Genomic DNA, 17,575 nt, shown 5'->3' on the forward strand with positions numbered 1-17,575 from the left:
GAATTTATGAAGCAATTCAGGATTTTTGGCAATACAGTATGAGCAGCTACTGTGTATGACTGTTTTACTTTCAAGAGCTTTGATCCTTCTTTTCATAGCCCTGGTGCATTCTCTGCAATGGGAACTAAAAATTGTGTGGTTATCTTGGTTTGCAATACAAAGAATTGGGGGGGAAAAGCATATTCAGCCTAATCTTCTCCATAGGGCAGTAGGTTCAATGCATGAAATTGAGAAAATAAGACAGCTTTGTAATATTTCAAGGGTTTCCTTCAGAGGATATAATTTGCTTCTAAAATGTTCTCACTTGGTAAAAACACTCCTAAGTTAATATTAGTTTTATCTTCTATTATCCAGCCACTCTGCAGAGACATTTTCATAGCAAATTCATATTCTAGTTTGTCTGTCCACAAGTTTTCTGGGAAGATGTTAAGTATTTCCACCTCCAGGATGCACAATATACTTTCTCTGAACGAATATTAATTTTTGGTGTGCTCCTCATTTGAGTGCTCAAAGTTTTTGAAAAAGTTAAGTCAAAAATAATATGCAATGAAACGTGAAGTAAATCAAAATATGAAAAGTTGCAAAGCTATTACTTTAAACTGACCTGAACTGCAACAATTTTTTTTAATAAAATCCCTTTATCAAAAATACAATTGTTCTTTTAGATACAGTGTTTTGATTTACACAGCTACAATTGTCTAACTGTCATCTGTAGAAATCCGCACAGAGTAATAATTATTTGTGATGATTTAAGAAACGCTTGGACTGTCAAGTATGAAAAATTGCTGGTTCCCTATTATTGTCTAATGCTGAACATTTTTAAGAATACAATCTAGAACTTGGTGTATAGCACATATATACACTAAGTAGGGTAGTTATGGATGCAAATTGTAAAAGCCAAGTCTTAAAATAGTCTAAACCATGTTTGTAACTTCAAGGCTCTCCATCAAGGTTGCAAGAATCTTATTCACACCTTTCATGTGAAAAACAGGATTGGAAATATACTTGCAAGTAACCTAATGCTCAAAAATCCCCCACCCTTTTAGCATCTGGGAAAACAAAGTAATACTGAAAAACATTTTGTATATTCTATAATGAACACCATCCTAGAACTCAGATGGTGTAATTGATGGGCTGGGGAAGGAGAGCTGGTAATAACTGAGATTTCAGACAGCTGTGTCTCGGTGTCACACAACCAGGACCATTAGTGCCACCTATAGTTAGTCTGACTGTTCTCACTTTAAGACCTTTCTTTCTGTGGACTTTGAGGCTGCTACACACACCCCTTCTGAACAAATACTATTAAGTAGAGTCTGGTGGAGATGAGCTTTGGTTTTAACAGTGCTGGAGAGACCCAGCTGGGTGTCAGCTGGTTTTTAATTCATGGACCAGAGATGAGGGGAACTCTGCAGCAATTTGCACAGTTCTAACATAGGACAAAAACCAAACCTCCAAACACAAAGGTAACTGAAGAATTAAAGGCAGGTGCAAAGGCTTCGTTAAGGCAAAATTGAAGAGGAAAACCAGTTTAGCAAGGAATGGGCCTGCAAACGCCATTCACAATATTTATCCTCTTTATTCCATGCTAAACTAATTTGGATAATTTTGCCCTTCAGTGTGCCATGATCAAATGTCATGTTAGGCTGGTTACAGTAATACAGAACTAGCTGCAGGCATTGCAATAGAAATAAACAAGACCCTGCCTGGTAAATGTGGAAGATACTGCTTTCCACCATAATTTTTATAGTGAGATAGAATGTAATTAGTGGGCTTTTTGAGTGACACTTCAGTATTTCCATCCTTCTATTTAAAAAACTGCTTTCAGCGCAGGTACCTATGAATTGAATTGGTCTCTTCACCTAGTTTTCAGTACACTCCTATATTCAGAAAAAAAGAATTCCCTGTGTTTAAATCTGTACTTGCTGCTTGGCCATCAAGCTTGGAACGGTCTTCAAAGATTACTTTATCCTGCTGTGCCTAAGTAACCAGAAGGAAATACCTCCCATCTCATTACTCTGGTTTACCTTGAATAACCTTTGTCTGTAATGAGTTGATGACTGCCAGTTGATTTCTGGTCAGTGTATTCTCTAGTGCTCTCCTCAGAAAGCCCTCCTGCCCCTCCTGCACACACACCCCCACCTTCCACTGAACAGAAGACATCCACATGAGCAAGTGTGCTGCACTTTCCTCCCTTGTTGTTACTTTGGGACTGATGGAGATGACAAGCTTCTGGGATCAGACTGTCCCCAGACTACTTTTTCTTCTTTTAATGCCACTGAGCTTAGAAGTCTCCTGCTGCTCATGTTGCTTCGCTGTTCAACTTGGTTGCTGCATCAGAAAAGGAAGGAAAGCTTTGATCTTGACATGCCCTTCTTCTCTGTTCCCCTTTACAACTTCTGCAGGAAAACAAAAACATGATTAAGTGCATCTCCAGTGTCAGTCCTTTCAGGGAAGAACAGCTGCTTTTATCAGATGTCTTCCCAAAACCTTTAATGCCCTGATGAAGTCCAAGTTGAACTATCAGATGACACACCTGAGCACTGATTTTATCACCATCCCCACACTGCTGTCAGGGTAATCTGCACACAGGCTTAAAAGTGTCCTCTCCCAAAGTGGATTTAGGCCATTAGTTACTGTGGTTTCTAGAGCAGAGGGGTCAGCAGGGACCTCTGGTAATGAGCACAGGCACAACCATCAGTGTCCAAGCAGCAGCTGCACGCTCACAACTCTGTTGTAGCCACATCTTTTACAGCTTTGGGGGAAGACAGTCCACGACTCTAATTGTGTGTCTTGTCCTTCACTATCCATGGGTTTAAAGATATCTGTTTCTTGGATCTTCTCTCTTGCTCCTTAAATTTGTAGGGTATATTTTCCTTATTAACTGTGAGCACATTTGCACTTTTTCCCTGGCCAAGTGGACCTCTATTTAAACAAATGTATTTCCAGTCTCATTTAAACTTACTGTTTCCCTAGTTCCCCTCACCAGCTTCAGGAGTGAAATTGTTATGTGGCTTTAAAGCCTTGCCTGTAACTTTAAATGAAAAGGAACCATATTACCATCAGCTAACTCACTGTTAGTGTATAGTTTCAAAATACTAAATCAAAAACGGCTCTTATGATTACCTTCTGTGGTGCTGTAGACTCTAGGGGCCACAGAGTGTGTCCTCTGTGCAAAGGAGAGTTTGGTGGTTCTTTCAGGATTCCATTAAAGGCTCTCAGGTGCCTTACCTGACCTTACATTAGAGCAGGGCCAGCGTGGCTTTACTATCAGCCACTCCTTCAGCAAGAGGGCTGTTCCCATCAAACCTTGAGGACAGCCAGGAGGACCCTGTGTCTCTGGGGGAAGCAAGTAGGTCAGCTCTTCCAGGGGGCATCAGGTGAGCTAGTCAGCTGCAGAAGAAATGGGCTTTGATACACTTGGCATTGTTCTAAGACAGTCACTAGATGGGCATTTTTTTTTTTTCTTTTTTTTTTTTTTTTTTTTTTGTTTTGTTTTGTTTTGTTTTGTTTTGTTTGGGTTTTTTGGTTGTGGTTTTTGTTTGTTTGTTTGTTTTAGTAAACTGAAGTCAGCAGGATAGAATAAAAAGGAAGTCGAGCTTTCTATTTCCTAGGTGGCCCTTCATCCATCAGCCATAGGATGCTGTCATTGGTTGGAACTAGACAATCCCCTTCTACTGTGGCATTGTTTTTTGATATGTGCTCTGTGTGCCCCCAGGCAGGCCAGAGCACATGCACAGCTCATCCTGGGGTGTTGCTGCATACTTAGTAAATGTAGCTTTTGTGTCATTTCTTCATGTTTTTTTCCCATGTTAAAAAGAGCAAGAGGAAAGTACCACTTGAAAATGCACAAGTGTAATATTCTAAATGAATTTAATGTAGTACAAACTCATTGGTAATTGCAAATACTAAGGCTACGTTTTTTCCCCTTACTCTATATGTCTGAAAATCTCATTAATGTTAATGTATGGGGAAGAAGTGCTTAGCCTATTGATGCAGGAATGAAATCAGGAGCAAAGCACAGATCTACAAAGATTCATCTGCAGATTAGGGTCGGAAGCAACCATTACATTATCAAATCTGACCTTCTATCTAATACAGACCATAGAATCTCATCCACTTAATTCTGTATTTATCTTAAGAACAGCACCAGAAAATCAAATGCAGTGCATTAACATATTATAGTGTAGCAATATATTCAGGCTTTTTTTTTTTTTTTTTTTACTCTAAAACCTGGGGCAAACAGCATTCCTGTGCTATATGATTTTTGAGGAAAATCTGCAGGAGTAGAGATTTCAGCTTTTTATCTGCAAAGGAGAATTTGCATGTCTGTATGTTTGCATAAGGTTTTGTTTAGTTCTTTGAAAATTAGTGACTAGTAACTAACCAGTATAGAGCTAGTTGAGATCCACTACTTCTGTTTTGCTCTGAGGACATCATAAATTGAAATAGGGATTTTAATTTTTTTTTTAACAGAAAAAGCAATTTTCTTGAAAAATCTGTGTGGTCCCTGACAACTGCTTTCTAGCATCTAATTTGGAAACTCCCTGCCAGTCAGTTTTCCTAGGAAGCATGAAGCTTTTTTCACATCTGGCTTCTCATCTCTTTGACTATAACATAAAACTGCCCTTGAAGTGCACCTGGGAGGTATCCAGGGGGATACCACACACAAACAAAAGACAAGACAAGCTGTCTAAAAGAGCTGCACTGGGCTACTGCACATTTTAACCACTAGCCAGCATTTTACTGAACAGAGGGGCAAAAGAGATGAGGAAAGTAGCAGGGAATTCAGAGAAGTGGCGGGTGGCACTGTGCAAAATACAGAGGTCCCAGGCTTGGCACATGTACACTCTCTTGACGAAAAAATCCTCCTGCCAGAGTTGAGCTGCACCAGCCCCTCTGTTGCTCATCCCATGGAAACCTTTCTCTGCAACCTACCACAGCCCAGACAGAGGAAGGGTCTCTGTTGCTCACATGCTGCAAAAGCTTTTGCTGCCCCTTGGGTGGGTGAAGCGTGGGCTCTTAGTGCTTGTCTGTGACAATGCAATTTCTATTTCCTTTCTGTCCAAAGCTCAGAAATCCTGCGACTGGTTTGGTCCCATTTTGGAGTTTCATTTGGGTTTTGACTCTAAAGTTCATTTGGATCCTGTTCTTTGATTTTTGATGGGGTTTTTAAGTATGAATCATGGCTAAGTACTGCTATTGAAAGCAGAGTTTTGACATGTGACTGCAGGAACTGGAGGTTCAGTATTAACTCCCAAGCTGGTGCAAAACCATTTGTCAAGGACAAAGGGTTTAGCCTGACATGTACTGGTTTTGTCTGGTATACTGGCTGGGAGGAAGACCCCCATAACCAAAGGAACACACATAGCAGGTGTATAGTCTACATTGCCTCAAATACTTCTTTTCAGTGTTGTATGATTCATGTTAATTCAACAAGAAGGTACAAGGTAAATACTTTTGAAAGAGTCAGCATACAAGAATGAATCTCAGACCTCCTTGCCTATCAAGTAGAAAGGTCAATACTTGCTTTAATTCTTGTCTTTGAGGCTAAATTAGTTACTGAGCATAAGACTCTTTGAAATTCACAGGTAAATTATGTTAAATAAATGTAAATAACATTACTAAAATCTTCCCACTGTTGCTTTGATGCAGTTTATTCTCAATAAGTAATAAGGTATTTGTAGCAGTGAGGATAGGGCTGCACAGCAAAACCCCATGCCATGCAGAGACACCTCTGAATAACCAAACACAGGAGCCCTGCACTGGCATGGTCATCTTATCCAAATGAATTTTCTTCTTGGAGGATAGCAGGAATATCCATGAGCTTCATTTATTCTGGCCATAGCCATATAAACAATATTCAAGGTCATAGCCGAGAAACAAGCCATGACTATTAAATTTTCCAACCTAAAAGACACCACTAACAAGAATACACACTTTTCATTTTGTCAAATTTTCCAGTATCTTCCTACCCCATCTCGGCAGCAAAAGGTCCAACACTGCTGTAGCTGTGGGCTGGACTGCAGAGTGGAGGCGAGATTTGTTTTCCAGGCCTAAGAGAAGCAGTGATCACATCTCAGGATGAGGGTTCTGTAAATACACTTGCCACCGTGCTGTGTGAGCACTTGTGCTCCTTCCTGTTGTCTTCAAAGCAAAGCTCTGGATGCTCTGTGAATAGCATTTAATCAGTGTGTTTCAAGAAGTTTGGAAACAAAACCAGTTCATCTTCAAGAATAGTATCAGTTGTACTCAGCCACATAATTAATTATTCCATGCAGGGAAAGATCTGCTTTTCTGTGAATTTGTGTAATAAGTAAAGAAGGCATTGAGAGTTTCCCAGCCTATGACTTACTGGTACCTGTGCTTCCTTTGCAGTTGTCCAACACAGCAATTCTTCATCAGATCAGACGAGACCAAGTGACAGACACGTGCCGAGCAAACAGTGTGTCCAGCAGGAAGCGCCGTGTGCTGACACCCAATGATCTCAAGCACCTGGTCGTGGATGAAGATCATGAAATGATCTATTGCTATGTTCCCAAAGTGGCCTGCACAAACTGGAAGAGAGTCATGATGGTTTTGACAGGAAGAGGCAAGTACAGCGACCCGATGGAAATCCCGGCCAACGAAGCCCACGTGTCTTCAAACCTGAAGACCCTCAACCAGTACAGCATCCCAGAGATCAACCACCGCTTGAAAAACTACATGAAGTTCCTCTTTGTTCGTGAGCCTTTTGAAAGACTGGTGTCAGCCTACAGGAACAAGTTCACCCAGAAGTACAACACTTCCTTCCACAAGCGATACGGCACCAAAATCGTGAGGCGCCAGAGGAAAAACGCAACCCAGGAAGCTCTGCGGAAAGGTGATGACGTGAAATTCGAAGAGTTTGTGGCATATCTTATCGATCCACACACCCAAAGAGAAGAGCCCTTCAACGAGCACTGGCAGACTGTGTACTCCCTCTGCCACCCTTGCCACATTCACTACGACCTCATAGGAAAGTACGAAACACTCGAAGAGGATTCAAATTACGTTCTCCAGCTGGCGGGAGTAGGCAACTACCTGAAATTCCCCACCTATGCAAAGTCTACGAGAACTACTGACGAAATGACCACAGAGTTCTTCCAGAACATCAGCTCCTTGCACCAAACGCAGCTGTATGAAGTCTACAAACTTGATTTTTTAATGTTTAATTACTCAGTGCCAAGCTACCTGAAATTGGAATGAGGGATGGGTTGGGGGGAAAGAGGGGAGAGAAAGCCTGTTTTATTTAAGATTTTTATTTGTCATAATAAATATGGAGAATGGGTTATTTTGTAAATTAATATTTTCTTTTTTTTGAATGATGCTGCAAGCAGCACAGTCAAAATTATTTAAATCAACTGTAAGAAAGGACAGCTCTCTTTGCAGGGTAACGGGATTGTGACGATCTAGCTGTAGAAATGAATAATACTGCTACACTGTTTAAACAAATGTTAATTGTGTTCTGGTGAATTTCATTGATCTTGCATTCCTCCAGTTCTAATTAATGTTATTTATACTTATTTAAAGCATTGTCTCTTGGTAGGTTTCACTTCAGCAGCAGAGATAAGATACCATGTGGAGAAAAGGAGTCTGCTTTTGTGCTTTCCTTGACTGAGCTTGTTCTGGGTAATAATATTCTTCATTTACCTTTGGTGCAAGGAAATATGGGAATGGTTCTGGATACCACATGCTTTGAGAAGAGTGGTGAAAATAAGTTCTTTAGAAAGTGATCTTGCGCCCAATACCAGTATAAAATCTATCTTTCTAGGCCTGAAAATTCAGATTTGGGTAGATTAATGATATCTAAAACCCATGGCTGAAAGAAATGTGAATGTATTCCTTAGGAAGAGAAACCATGAACCTATTGTAAGTCTTAATGAGTTTTGTGTAGAATACAACTACTCCCATTGTATTTTAATTTGAAGCCTCTCAGCCCAAATGAATTGGGGATGGTCCATCAGAAAAGAATCAGCATTTGGAAAGTGACTTAAGAGATTTTTTGAATGCCCAAAGCAATTGTGGTTGACTTAATTCATATCCAGGATGGAGCTGTGAGGACCTCCATACTCTTCAAGTCGTGCATCTCTAATTGATCTAAGATGGACAACCAAAACTGGCTGACGAGACATTGGTCCTGATAAGTTGCTATAAACAATCTGGGCATGTCATTTGAAAACTGAAACACTCATCTTCATGTTGATTCTCTAAGCATGGAAGGCAATATAAAAGGCCTCATCTTCCTACATGCTGGTTTTGTGTGTTTTTCCTAGGGAGAAGAAAAGCAGCCTTCTTTTTCAGTTGCTTCCTAAATGCCATTGACAGGAATTTTTCTAAGTTCCAGTGAGTTACAAATTCATCTAAATCATCTCTAGTGTAAGACCATGACCTTTTTCTTAAGGGGAATGTCTCCGTAGCAGTTGCTTTGTGTTTAACAGCTTTTTGGGATGGCAGATTGTTTTGGGTAAGCAAATAGTAATTTATACACAGCAGATAAACAAAGAAAAATGGGATTTCAGTGTGGATCTGTTAGCCAGCTAGTGGAAGCAGAAGGTCACACTTCTCCACGTTTGTTTCAGTTGAATGCAGGTGAGGGAATGCTCTGTAGCTACCTCAGCACCCGCAGGCAACTGATGGGCAAAAGGAGGCAGAAGCAAAATTGAGGCACTTACGAAAATATAAAATCTGTTTATAAGTTGATAGATGGTTAAAAATGGGGGGTTTAACTTGCCTGCATGTCAATCTTATGATCCAAAAAACTCTTTCAAAAATGATTGATGAATTAAATAAACTCAGCTGAAGGCAGAGCTGTTTCAACAGTATCAGAGCCAGATCCTGAAAAATGTCAAATTGTACAGTAGCCAGTAATATCCACTGAATTATATTAGTTTCCAGGACACAGATGTGACTAAAGAAGAAAAATAGTTTGCATTTTATTTCATAAAAGTAAGTTGCTGAATAAATCTCATTGAAAAACAAATTAACATAGCAAACAGCAACTGAAGTCCTTTCACAATTGGATTTGGTCTTAGGCAGGATTCAGGTCATTATTTTTTCTATCATACCATACAAATAAATCTCTTATCTTTTCTGGAACAGCCACAGTTTTCATAGCCCAGGCTCTATTTATAACCTGGAGCACTGGGCCAGTGGCTGTCAGGGGGCTGGCTGGCTGTGTCTGACCCCTCTGAATTCCTGATCCATTGCTGACTGCTGGTTGTTGTTTTACTTTAAAGCAGTTTAGTCTCATTTATGGAGTATATGGGACTGTTGCAAGGGCTTCTCATAGTGTAGCCTGGCTCTCTTACGTTCGTAGTTCAATGGTTGTATGTTTGTTAAAAAAGCAACTGTCTGAGGCAGGTTCCCCTATCCCTTCCCTGCCCCCCCCCCCCCCCCCAAACTTCCTACAAGCTATTTGTGTGCTAGTTTGGTCTTGCATCCCACAGTGCTCATATTTTGGTCCAGTTTTTTTCTCAGTTAGCTGTTAATCCATCCAACAGAATGTGATGTGGTTTTTTTTCCATTTAAGACAAAAGTTGCTTCAGAAAGTAAATATTTAAAGAACAGGGTGTGCTTCCCCCTTTCTTTTTTGTACTTTTCTCTGGCATCGTCACTGAAATATTCTCTGTAGCTTCACAACTTTGGAGACGCAAAACCTCTATATGGTAGCTGTGATAGAAAAGCTTTAGGTGCAAAACACATTCAGGAGATGTGAGGGGTGACTCTTGCTCCAGCCAGCATTTTTAGCAATACCTTAGGGTTGGATTACCCAAATTCTGGCTCCCCACAGAGGGTAGCTCTACAGGTGGATGCTCAGCACTGAGAAGGCTTTTATGTGGACTTCAGTGGGTGCTTGAAGTCACTTGCTTTTGAAAAACCTTGATCACAAACTACTACAACCTGGCTGTTTAGTGCGTTATATCTATTTTGAGGTGCTGTGAACGGGCTGTAGATCTGTGTTTAAAATGAACAGCTGGCATGCTGGATATGGTCACGTCCTGTGCAGTGAGCAGCAAGCCCTCACCAGCTCAGAGCAGGATGACAAATGTTAAGGAATAGCCATTTATTTTGGCCTGTTGGATGTGCTGTTTTGTCTGAGCCAAAAAATCTCTTTCCACTGCAGCCACACAGGAGGACATTCAGGGTTGTTCATGCTCATGCCAGTGAGCTGGCTGCCATCACCTGCAGTGGGAGGCAGCCAGGGAATGGGGTTGGTTTTACCCTCTAACTCTTCACTGGATTTCCCAGCTGGAGGAGAAGAGGGGCTGGTCTGCTCCTGAGTTCTGCCTCTCTCCTGGCTCCATTTCTGCTGTGGCCACAGCTGATCTTGGGAGACAAACGGGCAGCACAGAGCCACAGCAAAAAGTCAAACACAGACGTGCCCGTGGGGCTGCAAGGGTCACCCGGGAAGCTGCTGTTGTAGAAGAGTGTGCATTAGTTATGTCGAGCAGTGATGAGCACAGAGAGGACCCAGTGGGAGAATTCCTGCTCCCCAACTCTGTCCCCAGCCCCCTCACATCTGCTGGAACAGTGATCCTCATCTCTGAGCAGCTGATGCCTCCCTATCACTTGGCAGGGCCAGCGCTGAGCCCAGCGGTGCTGGTGGCTCTGTACTTGGCATGATACCCACAGCCGAGGGGTCATTCCCCCCAGATGGCCCCAAGCACCTTAACCTGGAGTGTAGGCTGAGTTTGGCCCATCTGAACATGGTGGTGACTTCTGGGTGGTGGGATCTGCCCCCAAACCTGGCCCAGTCCATGCTTTAGCCTCTTCATAAACCACGTCCATTACGACAGAAATGTGCAAACTGCCTGAACCATGCGCTGTGTAAGACAAGTGAAATAAATAATCCACAAGCAGAAGTGCTTTTAGAAGTAAGTTGACCCCAGATGTTTTAGGGTTTCACTGTAGTCTGCTGCACTTTTCAGGTACAAAAAGGGACTGTCCTTACTATTACTCTTGTTACAGAGAGTGTTATTTTCTTACATGCATGCACAATACAATGTGTACGAATAATTTAACATCAATGTGGGGTTGGATTTTTTTTTTAACCTATTTGTATGCAGTAGAAGGCTTGTTGTAGAAAAGTATCTCCTCATACTTAAATATACTGTTAATAAAGAAAAAAAGATAAATTATACATTGCCAACACAAGTGTGAACTGCTCATGAATCTTTCCTTAAAAAAGCCATTCAAGCCTGATTATTTTTCTAAGTAACTTGAATTAAATTGAAGAAAGAAAATTCCTCTCTGTGTGCTTTATTTATGGCTCATGCTTTCTGGGCGGATTTTTCAGGGTGGAATTTTTGTCTGCACAGCTTTGCTTTCTCACCTGCCTTACTGTATATTGTAGGCAGGACACACTGAAAACTCAAATTTAAGTACTCCTGTGGGGCAGGAGAAATCCCTTGGTGTGGTGGGGGTCAGGGGGCAGAGCAGCCAGGGAACCAAGCCCAGGCAAGGGGGAACCAGCAGCTGCAGAACTCAACCATGGAGGGAGGGAGGGAGGGAGCTGGGGGCTTTACAAAATTGAAATCACATGTACAGAAACCCAGAAACTTCCATTTTTGGGGCAATGGAGTAAGAAATGGCCTCTCTGCACAGCCCTTGGGTGCACAGCTTTTGGGTGATTTCCTTCACGGCTTGTAAGATAGTGGAAAGAAAACTGGACTGCCCTGATACTGCCACAGAGACTGACAAAACTGGATTTGCACCAGTGGAAGGAAACTTGGGGATTTGTCCTTTTGGCAAGCTTCAATTTTTTCCATTAAATAATTGCAAATTTACAAAATCCCTTCCTGTTTGTACCCAGCAGCTGCCCCATGGTACTGGCCTCAGGCAGCTGCTGTAGGACAGGAGAGCTGGCAGCAGAGGGCTGTGAGCAGCACCCTGGCACTGGGACACGGATGTGGAGCACTGGGGGATGTGACAAAGTGGCAGGATCCTGCAAGGCTGAGGTGTCCTCCAGCCCAAGTAAGAGATTAAGTCCAGTAGACGTGATGCAAAGTTTGAAGAAAGACTTCCTGTGGTCATAACGTGCTCCCTTGTGCAGGCATGAACTCTGACACTTTCAAAACTTTCTTTGGATGAAAACACATTTCATTCAATTCCATCCTAATTACAAAAAAAAAAAATTAAAAATATGGGGAATGGGAAGGAAAAGAGAAAAAAATCAAGCAAGTGCAGCCAGCAGCAGAGCAGAAACCAGAGCATATGCTCACCAGCCAGCAGCACTGTGCCTTTCACTAGCTGTGTTACACATCATCACGTACAAGACTCCTGATACCACACAAAAATACCTTGCTTTTCCAGTTGCATTTACAACTTTGCCAAAGACTGAAAAATTGGATATATTAGAGTCTGGTTTTATTTCTCAGTGCACTTAAAGACGTACCCAAATGCCATCTCCCCAGATTGCATGCTAATCAGTTTTAAAAGGAAATCTTTGTTAAAAGAGGAAAAATCAACTTCATCTTCTCTATGGGCATGACAAGAAGCCAATTGTTTCTCCCATTACATGAAATGTCACTCTATTGGTGTGCTCCAGCCTCTGGACTCTGAGATTCAATTCACTGTCAATAAAAAACTTCTGCTGGCAAAGTCAGAGGCATTTAGGACCAAAAGTAGTGACTTATTCAGGGAGGAAAAAATATAGAAAATATTTTTGTTCCTTTATACACTGTTTAAAATATATTTTGTAAATGTTTTAATAACATTATTGACTTTGACATTGACTGTCCCTATTTTTTGAGTAAAAGCAACCTGAGCTAACATTCCTTTAGGTGCTCAGGAGCACACATCCTATCACAATGCAACACATGGACAGATCATTTTGGAAAATGAGACATACCACTTGCAGTAAAATTATGTGGGTCTGAAAATCTCATTTCAATCAGAGTTTTTAATTAAAAAACAAACAACCAGCAAAGCTGTTTTCCTCAGTCAGAGAAAAAAAATCAATCCAAAGTTTATGCCCTGGTTTCTCTTTTTTTCTCTAATACATAAAGCTGTCAGAGTAACACACAGCCGAATAATAAGAGTTTAACCATTAGGCTTTGGCTTATTCTAAAAACTAGACTTTAACTGTGACAATTCATGACTTTTTAGCAGAAGGAGGTCTCTGTGCTGTCAGCAGGTATTTGCAGTCCTACATCAAGTCAAAATCTACAACCCACAGCAGCCCCAATTTTTCATAAAAGCTTGTGCAAAGTCAGGGTTTAACCTTTACCTAAGCCTTTCTTAGGCTCAATTTATTCAGACTCCCTTTAGCAGAAAACTATTCTAGCTAAAACTGATTTAGTTTTATGTCTAAAGTGGAGAGTTATTTTAAAAGAGATCGCTCTACGAACGAAATCAATCACAGCATTTTTTGCTGTTTTTTAAACTTCAAAGAAATTAATTTAGAAAGAGAGGTCAAATCAGAGCAAGCAGCCATGCTGTGGAGAGACAAGCACTATTTGCAGAGGTGTCCAGGTAAATGCTGAGACCGCCATTCAAGAAAAAAAAAAATCCATTCAGGAATTACTGCTATTCATGATTTATTAAGAAATTTTTCTTCAGTTATATGGAAGGACATAACAACTTCACTAGCTTGAATTAATTTTACAATGTGCTTTTCTAGTTTATTGTGGAAATGTTCCTGCTCTGTGTGCAATATGATTTTATATGCTAGATGTTGAATTCCCAAAGCAGAAGCTTTTAAAGTCTCCCTTTTTCCCTCAGAAAAATTTCAAAAATTAAATCCACAATTCTTTAATGAAAAAAGCTCTTGAAGTCAATGGTGCAAAGATTAGAAGGAGGCACAGCTGAATGCAATTCAGGTGAGAAATTGAGTCTGTATAGCTGTGGAAAAGAGGAAATAGCCCTCCTATTCCTGGTCCTCTGCTGGAAAAGGGATTCCAGATTTTTCTGCGGCTTTCAGAGGCTTCCTGCAAACAGGAAGACAGCTGCCCTCAGAGCATAAAGAGTGCATGGGTCTTCCCTAGTCCACAGAACTGTAAGCCATACCTTCCTAAAAGAGGAAGATCAAGGGGAAAAGAAATCTCCTTTTGCGTGGGGTAGGAGCTTTCTATATAGGTATGGACAGAACCAAATGGATTACAGATAGATATCTAGCGGGAGACTTGACCATGACCAGAAAAAGACAAGATAACTAAAAAATGAGTTTTTGCTGAACACCTCAATTCCATAATATGCCAGAAAACTGGATGCAATGTAGTTAGAGCTGAATGAGAATCAACAACCAGAAAGGTGATTGTTCATTAGTTTTGTCGCATGTCACTGTGAGAGGGTTCCTATGGTAATAGGACATTTTTGTCCTTGTGCTAAAAATGTTCGTTTCCCTTAGTGCCAGTCTAAAAGCTATACAGAGGTATTTATGCATCCACCAGCATTTGTGGATTCACATGCTTTAACGCCAAGGCTCTACAGTCAGGCTCAAAGCAGGGGGTTTATTTCTCCCTGAGGGGTGAATGCTGTCACAACTCATGTCAGTCTCATGTACAGGGCACGTAACCACACATGGGGTCTAACAGAGCTGCATTTCCTGCTCTTTGGCTCAGTAACCTTAAAGTGCTTCCAAACAGGTTTTTTTTTGGTTTTTTTGTTTTGTTTTTTTTTTTTTTTAAATGAAGCAGCTTTCTAATGTGGGAATAGAGCGAAGGACAGCTAGCAGTAAAATGAGGGAATAAGTATGTCTTTCTGGACCTGAATTCACAGCATCTGAGAGCTTTCATTTTGGACAAATAACATGCAGGTTTTTTAAAGGTTTCTTTTTTTCAAAGGCCTCACTCTCTGCTGTTACAGGGGGACCACACTCTCCATACACATGTGATAGACTTCAAACTACCATAGTACTTAGTAGCCTTAGAGGGTTGGGTCTGAATTGCAAAGCATGGAGTCAAAATGAATGAAAGAGAGAGAGTTGATTGGCCAATCTTCATGTATCAGATAAATACAGAGCCAGCTTTTGTCTCCAAATCATCCAAACTTTTGTCCACAAACTGGTACCCGAGCTGATTCCAGTTACCTAAATGTGGTCAAGCTTAGCAAGCTCACTTTGATTCTGGAAATCTTCCAAACTCCAGAGGTACTCATTTACTGTAAGTGAAAGCTACTCTTCATCACCCTAGAATCAGAATTAATCAGGCAAGTCTGTTTTCCTATATAGTGAGTAAAAATTGGTTCAGTCTTCAAGTCAATTGACATGAAGTATGTTCCGATGTTACTGCAGAACTCTGGATACTATAAGGTAATAATTAGTTGTGTCAGCACTGAGAAAAGAGAAACAAAAAGGGGGAAGAAAGGGCTTTAGATGATCTAAAGTTAACTATAGTATGAGGGCTCATAGGAAAGTAGTGGATGATTGCTTCTTAAGTATAAAACAAGTATCATTCATAACTTTTGAAATACTATTTAGAATGTCAGATTTATTAAAATACTATTCTACTGTACATTGGGACAAGGCAACAGTTTCATTAATCTGAACCAGGAGGCAACAGAAGAAAGTTAGTAAAGAGACAAAATCTTTTTAAAGATCCTATTCATAGTAAAACTTAGAATGCAAATCTGAGAATTTAGCATTATTAAATCCTTATGATCCATTCAGAAGTCAGAAGATGGCCACCATATCATTCATTCAGGATTTCACTTGCACCCTATTTCACTTGCAAAAAGCAGATTTAGAATTATTCAAGGAAAGCACTTCCTTGACCTTTTAAGACTTTAAGCAACCCTTGAGGAGGAAACAATCTCCCAAAAGAGCAAGCTGAAGCATGCTAAGTAAGGAAGAAGCATATTTCAAGCTTAGTTCAAATATAGACTGAAAAATACAAGCATAAACAGAGGATATGATGAACTAGCCTGCATATTAAATAAACAACTAGCAGGACTAGAAATTGAATCATTTTTTTAGCTTCAGAAAAGGTAAAGCCCATCCAGCCCAGCCAATGCTGAATGACTCCTGCTCTTGGGTACCCACCCAGAATATGACAATCTTGTATATTTAATAAACATATTGGTTATTAGCTTTAATTGTGAATTATTAATATCTTGCTAATATTGGATTCCCCAGAGTATTCATGCACAGCATGCATGATGATCAAATTCATAATTCAACTTCCTTTTAGGACTATCAGATTCAGGCTTTAATGACAAAACATACCTCCTTCCTAGTTCTTTACCGACCTATACATACAAAACACTGATTTTTTTAAACTTCAAATAAGGGAAAATGATAATCCCAATAGACTGACGTGCTTAGGAATGGATTAGAGAACACAATTAGAACAAGGTATGGTATTGCAAAAAGTCTAGCCAGAAAGAGAAGAAAAATCCTACTAAGAGACTTCACAGAGCCTCCAGTCCTTTTGGTACTGTGTGTGAATATTACCTTACTTTTTTCAAAGAAGATTATTATAATTCAATTACCATATTCTCTTGCCATTTTCTGCACCTCTAAAGAGACTATCTAATTTGCAACAGCGATTTTACCATTACAGTGATAATAAGGAATTTCAAATGCTTCATTAACAAAGTACTTATACTACTGTTTCCTGACATGTATTCCGAGCTATTCTTGCACTTAAGAGTGCTTTTTATGATGCTTACAACTGAAGTGAAATAGCAAATGTGTTCAAAAGATGATAGGTCTTATTTTGAATCCTGATTCTGCAAACTATCCTGCATTTGTAAAGCCTTAATCCTCATGCTCTTCTAATTTTCGCATGAGAAAAGTCTAATTTTGTTTGCAAATTGTAAAAAGGAGTGAAATTAATTTGCTGATCACCAGTTTCTCATCAACATTCTAAAAATCCCAGTGAAATTAATATATTAAACATGGGAGTGAGAGATATTTTTGCCAATTTAAACATCACAGATTAAGACAAGGTGTACAGTATTGCTATTAAAACCAAAATATTGATCTACATATGTTAAAAGAAGAATCCTCCCCTATGTCAAAGAAACAAAGGAACAATCCTGGCTATATGATCACTGTAAAAAGAAGCTGGAGTCATTCAGTAGCTCACTAGAACAATAATTTTCAAAGCATTATACAGGAAAAGAAAACACCTATGATATGAAACACTACTGACTCCATATTTTAAATCTGCACCTGGCTGAACTTTACAAATGAGATTATCCCTTTTCATGCATGCTCACAGAGCCATTGAGATGGTCACAGAGTCCTTCAGAATGGCAAATTGCACACATTTCAAATAACCTGCCTGTACTTCTACTTACCTTAGAGGTATTTCTGAAGTAGAGGGGAAAAAAGAGCAGACAATAAGAATGGCCAAACAAGAGCACTCCAAGGGTTGCTCAGCATCATGTTACAGACAGTAGCTTGTAAGGGAAACCACCTGCAGCTTCTGGCTGGTCTAGCACATCAGCAGAATGAAAACGGAACAAGAAGTTCCAGGAGGAGCTTTGGGATGACCCGCAACTTAAATGAGGTGAATGAGCTGATATAAGCAAGAATCAAAGGAAGTGCTCCATGCTGACTCAAAAGCGAAGAGATGTGAATCAGCCATCACCCTAATTAGGCAGATTATAAAGG

At 40.2% G+C, this 17,575-nt stretch overlaps 1 protein-coding gene across 2 annotated transcripts in view; it reads right to left on the minus strand.

Moving 5' to 3' along the window:
- Positions 1-642: 642 nt before the first annotated feature.
- SLC41A2 (solute carrier family 41 member 2) overlaps positions 643-17,575 on the minus strand; it is a 62,441-nt gene continuing 45,508 nt past the window's right edge. The window contains exons 11-12 of one of the 2 annotated variants that reach the window (XM_066183946.1): positions 6,359-6,492; positions 643-2,396 (exon numbers count right to left, since the gene is read on the minus strand). In XM_066183946.1, coding sequence (XP_066040043.1) covers positions 2,300-2,396; positions 6,359-6,492 — 231 coding nt within the window. In that variant the 3' untranslated portion in view covers positions 643-2,299. The remainder of the gene's footprint in view (positions 2,397-6,358; positions 6,493-17,575) is intronic. The other variant, XM_066183949.1, reaches the window with a different exon arrangement.

This window comes from Chamaea fasciata, unplaced genomic scaffold, assembly GCF_029207755.1.
Source record: "Chamaea fasciata isolate MVZ Bird 193981 ecotype frontalis unplaced genomic scaffold, bChaFas1.0.hap1 SCAF_5, whole genome shotgun sequence".
NCBI classification, from domain to species: domain Eukaryota; kingdom Metazoa; phylum Chordata; class Aves; order Passeriformes; family Sylviidae; genus Chamaea; species Chamaea fasciata.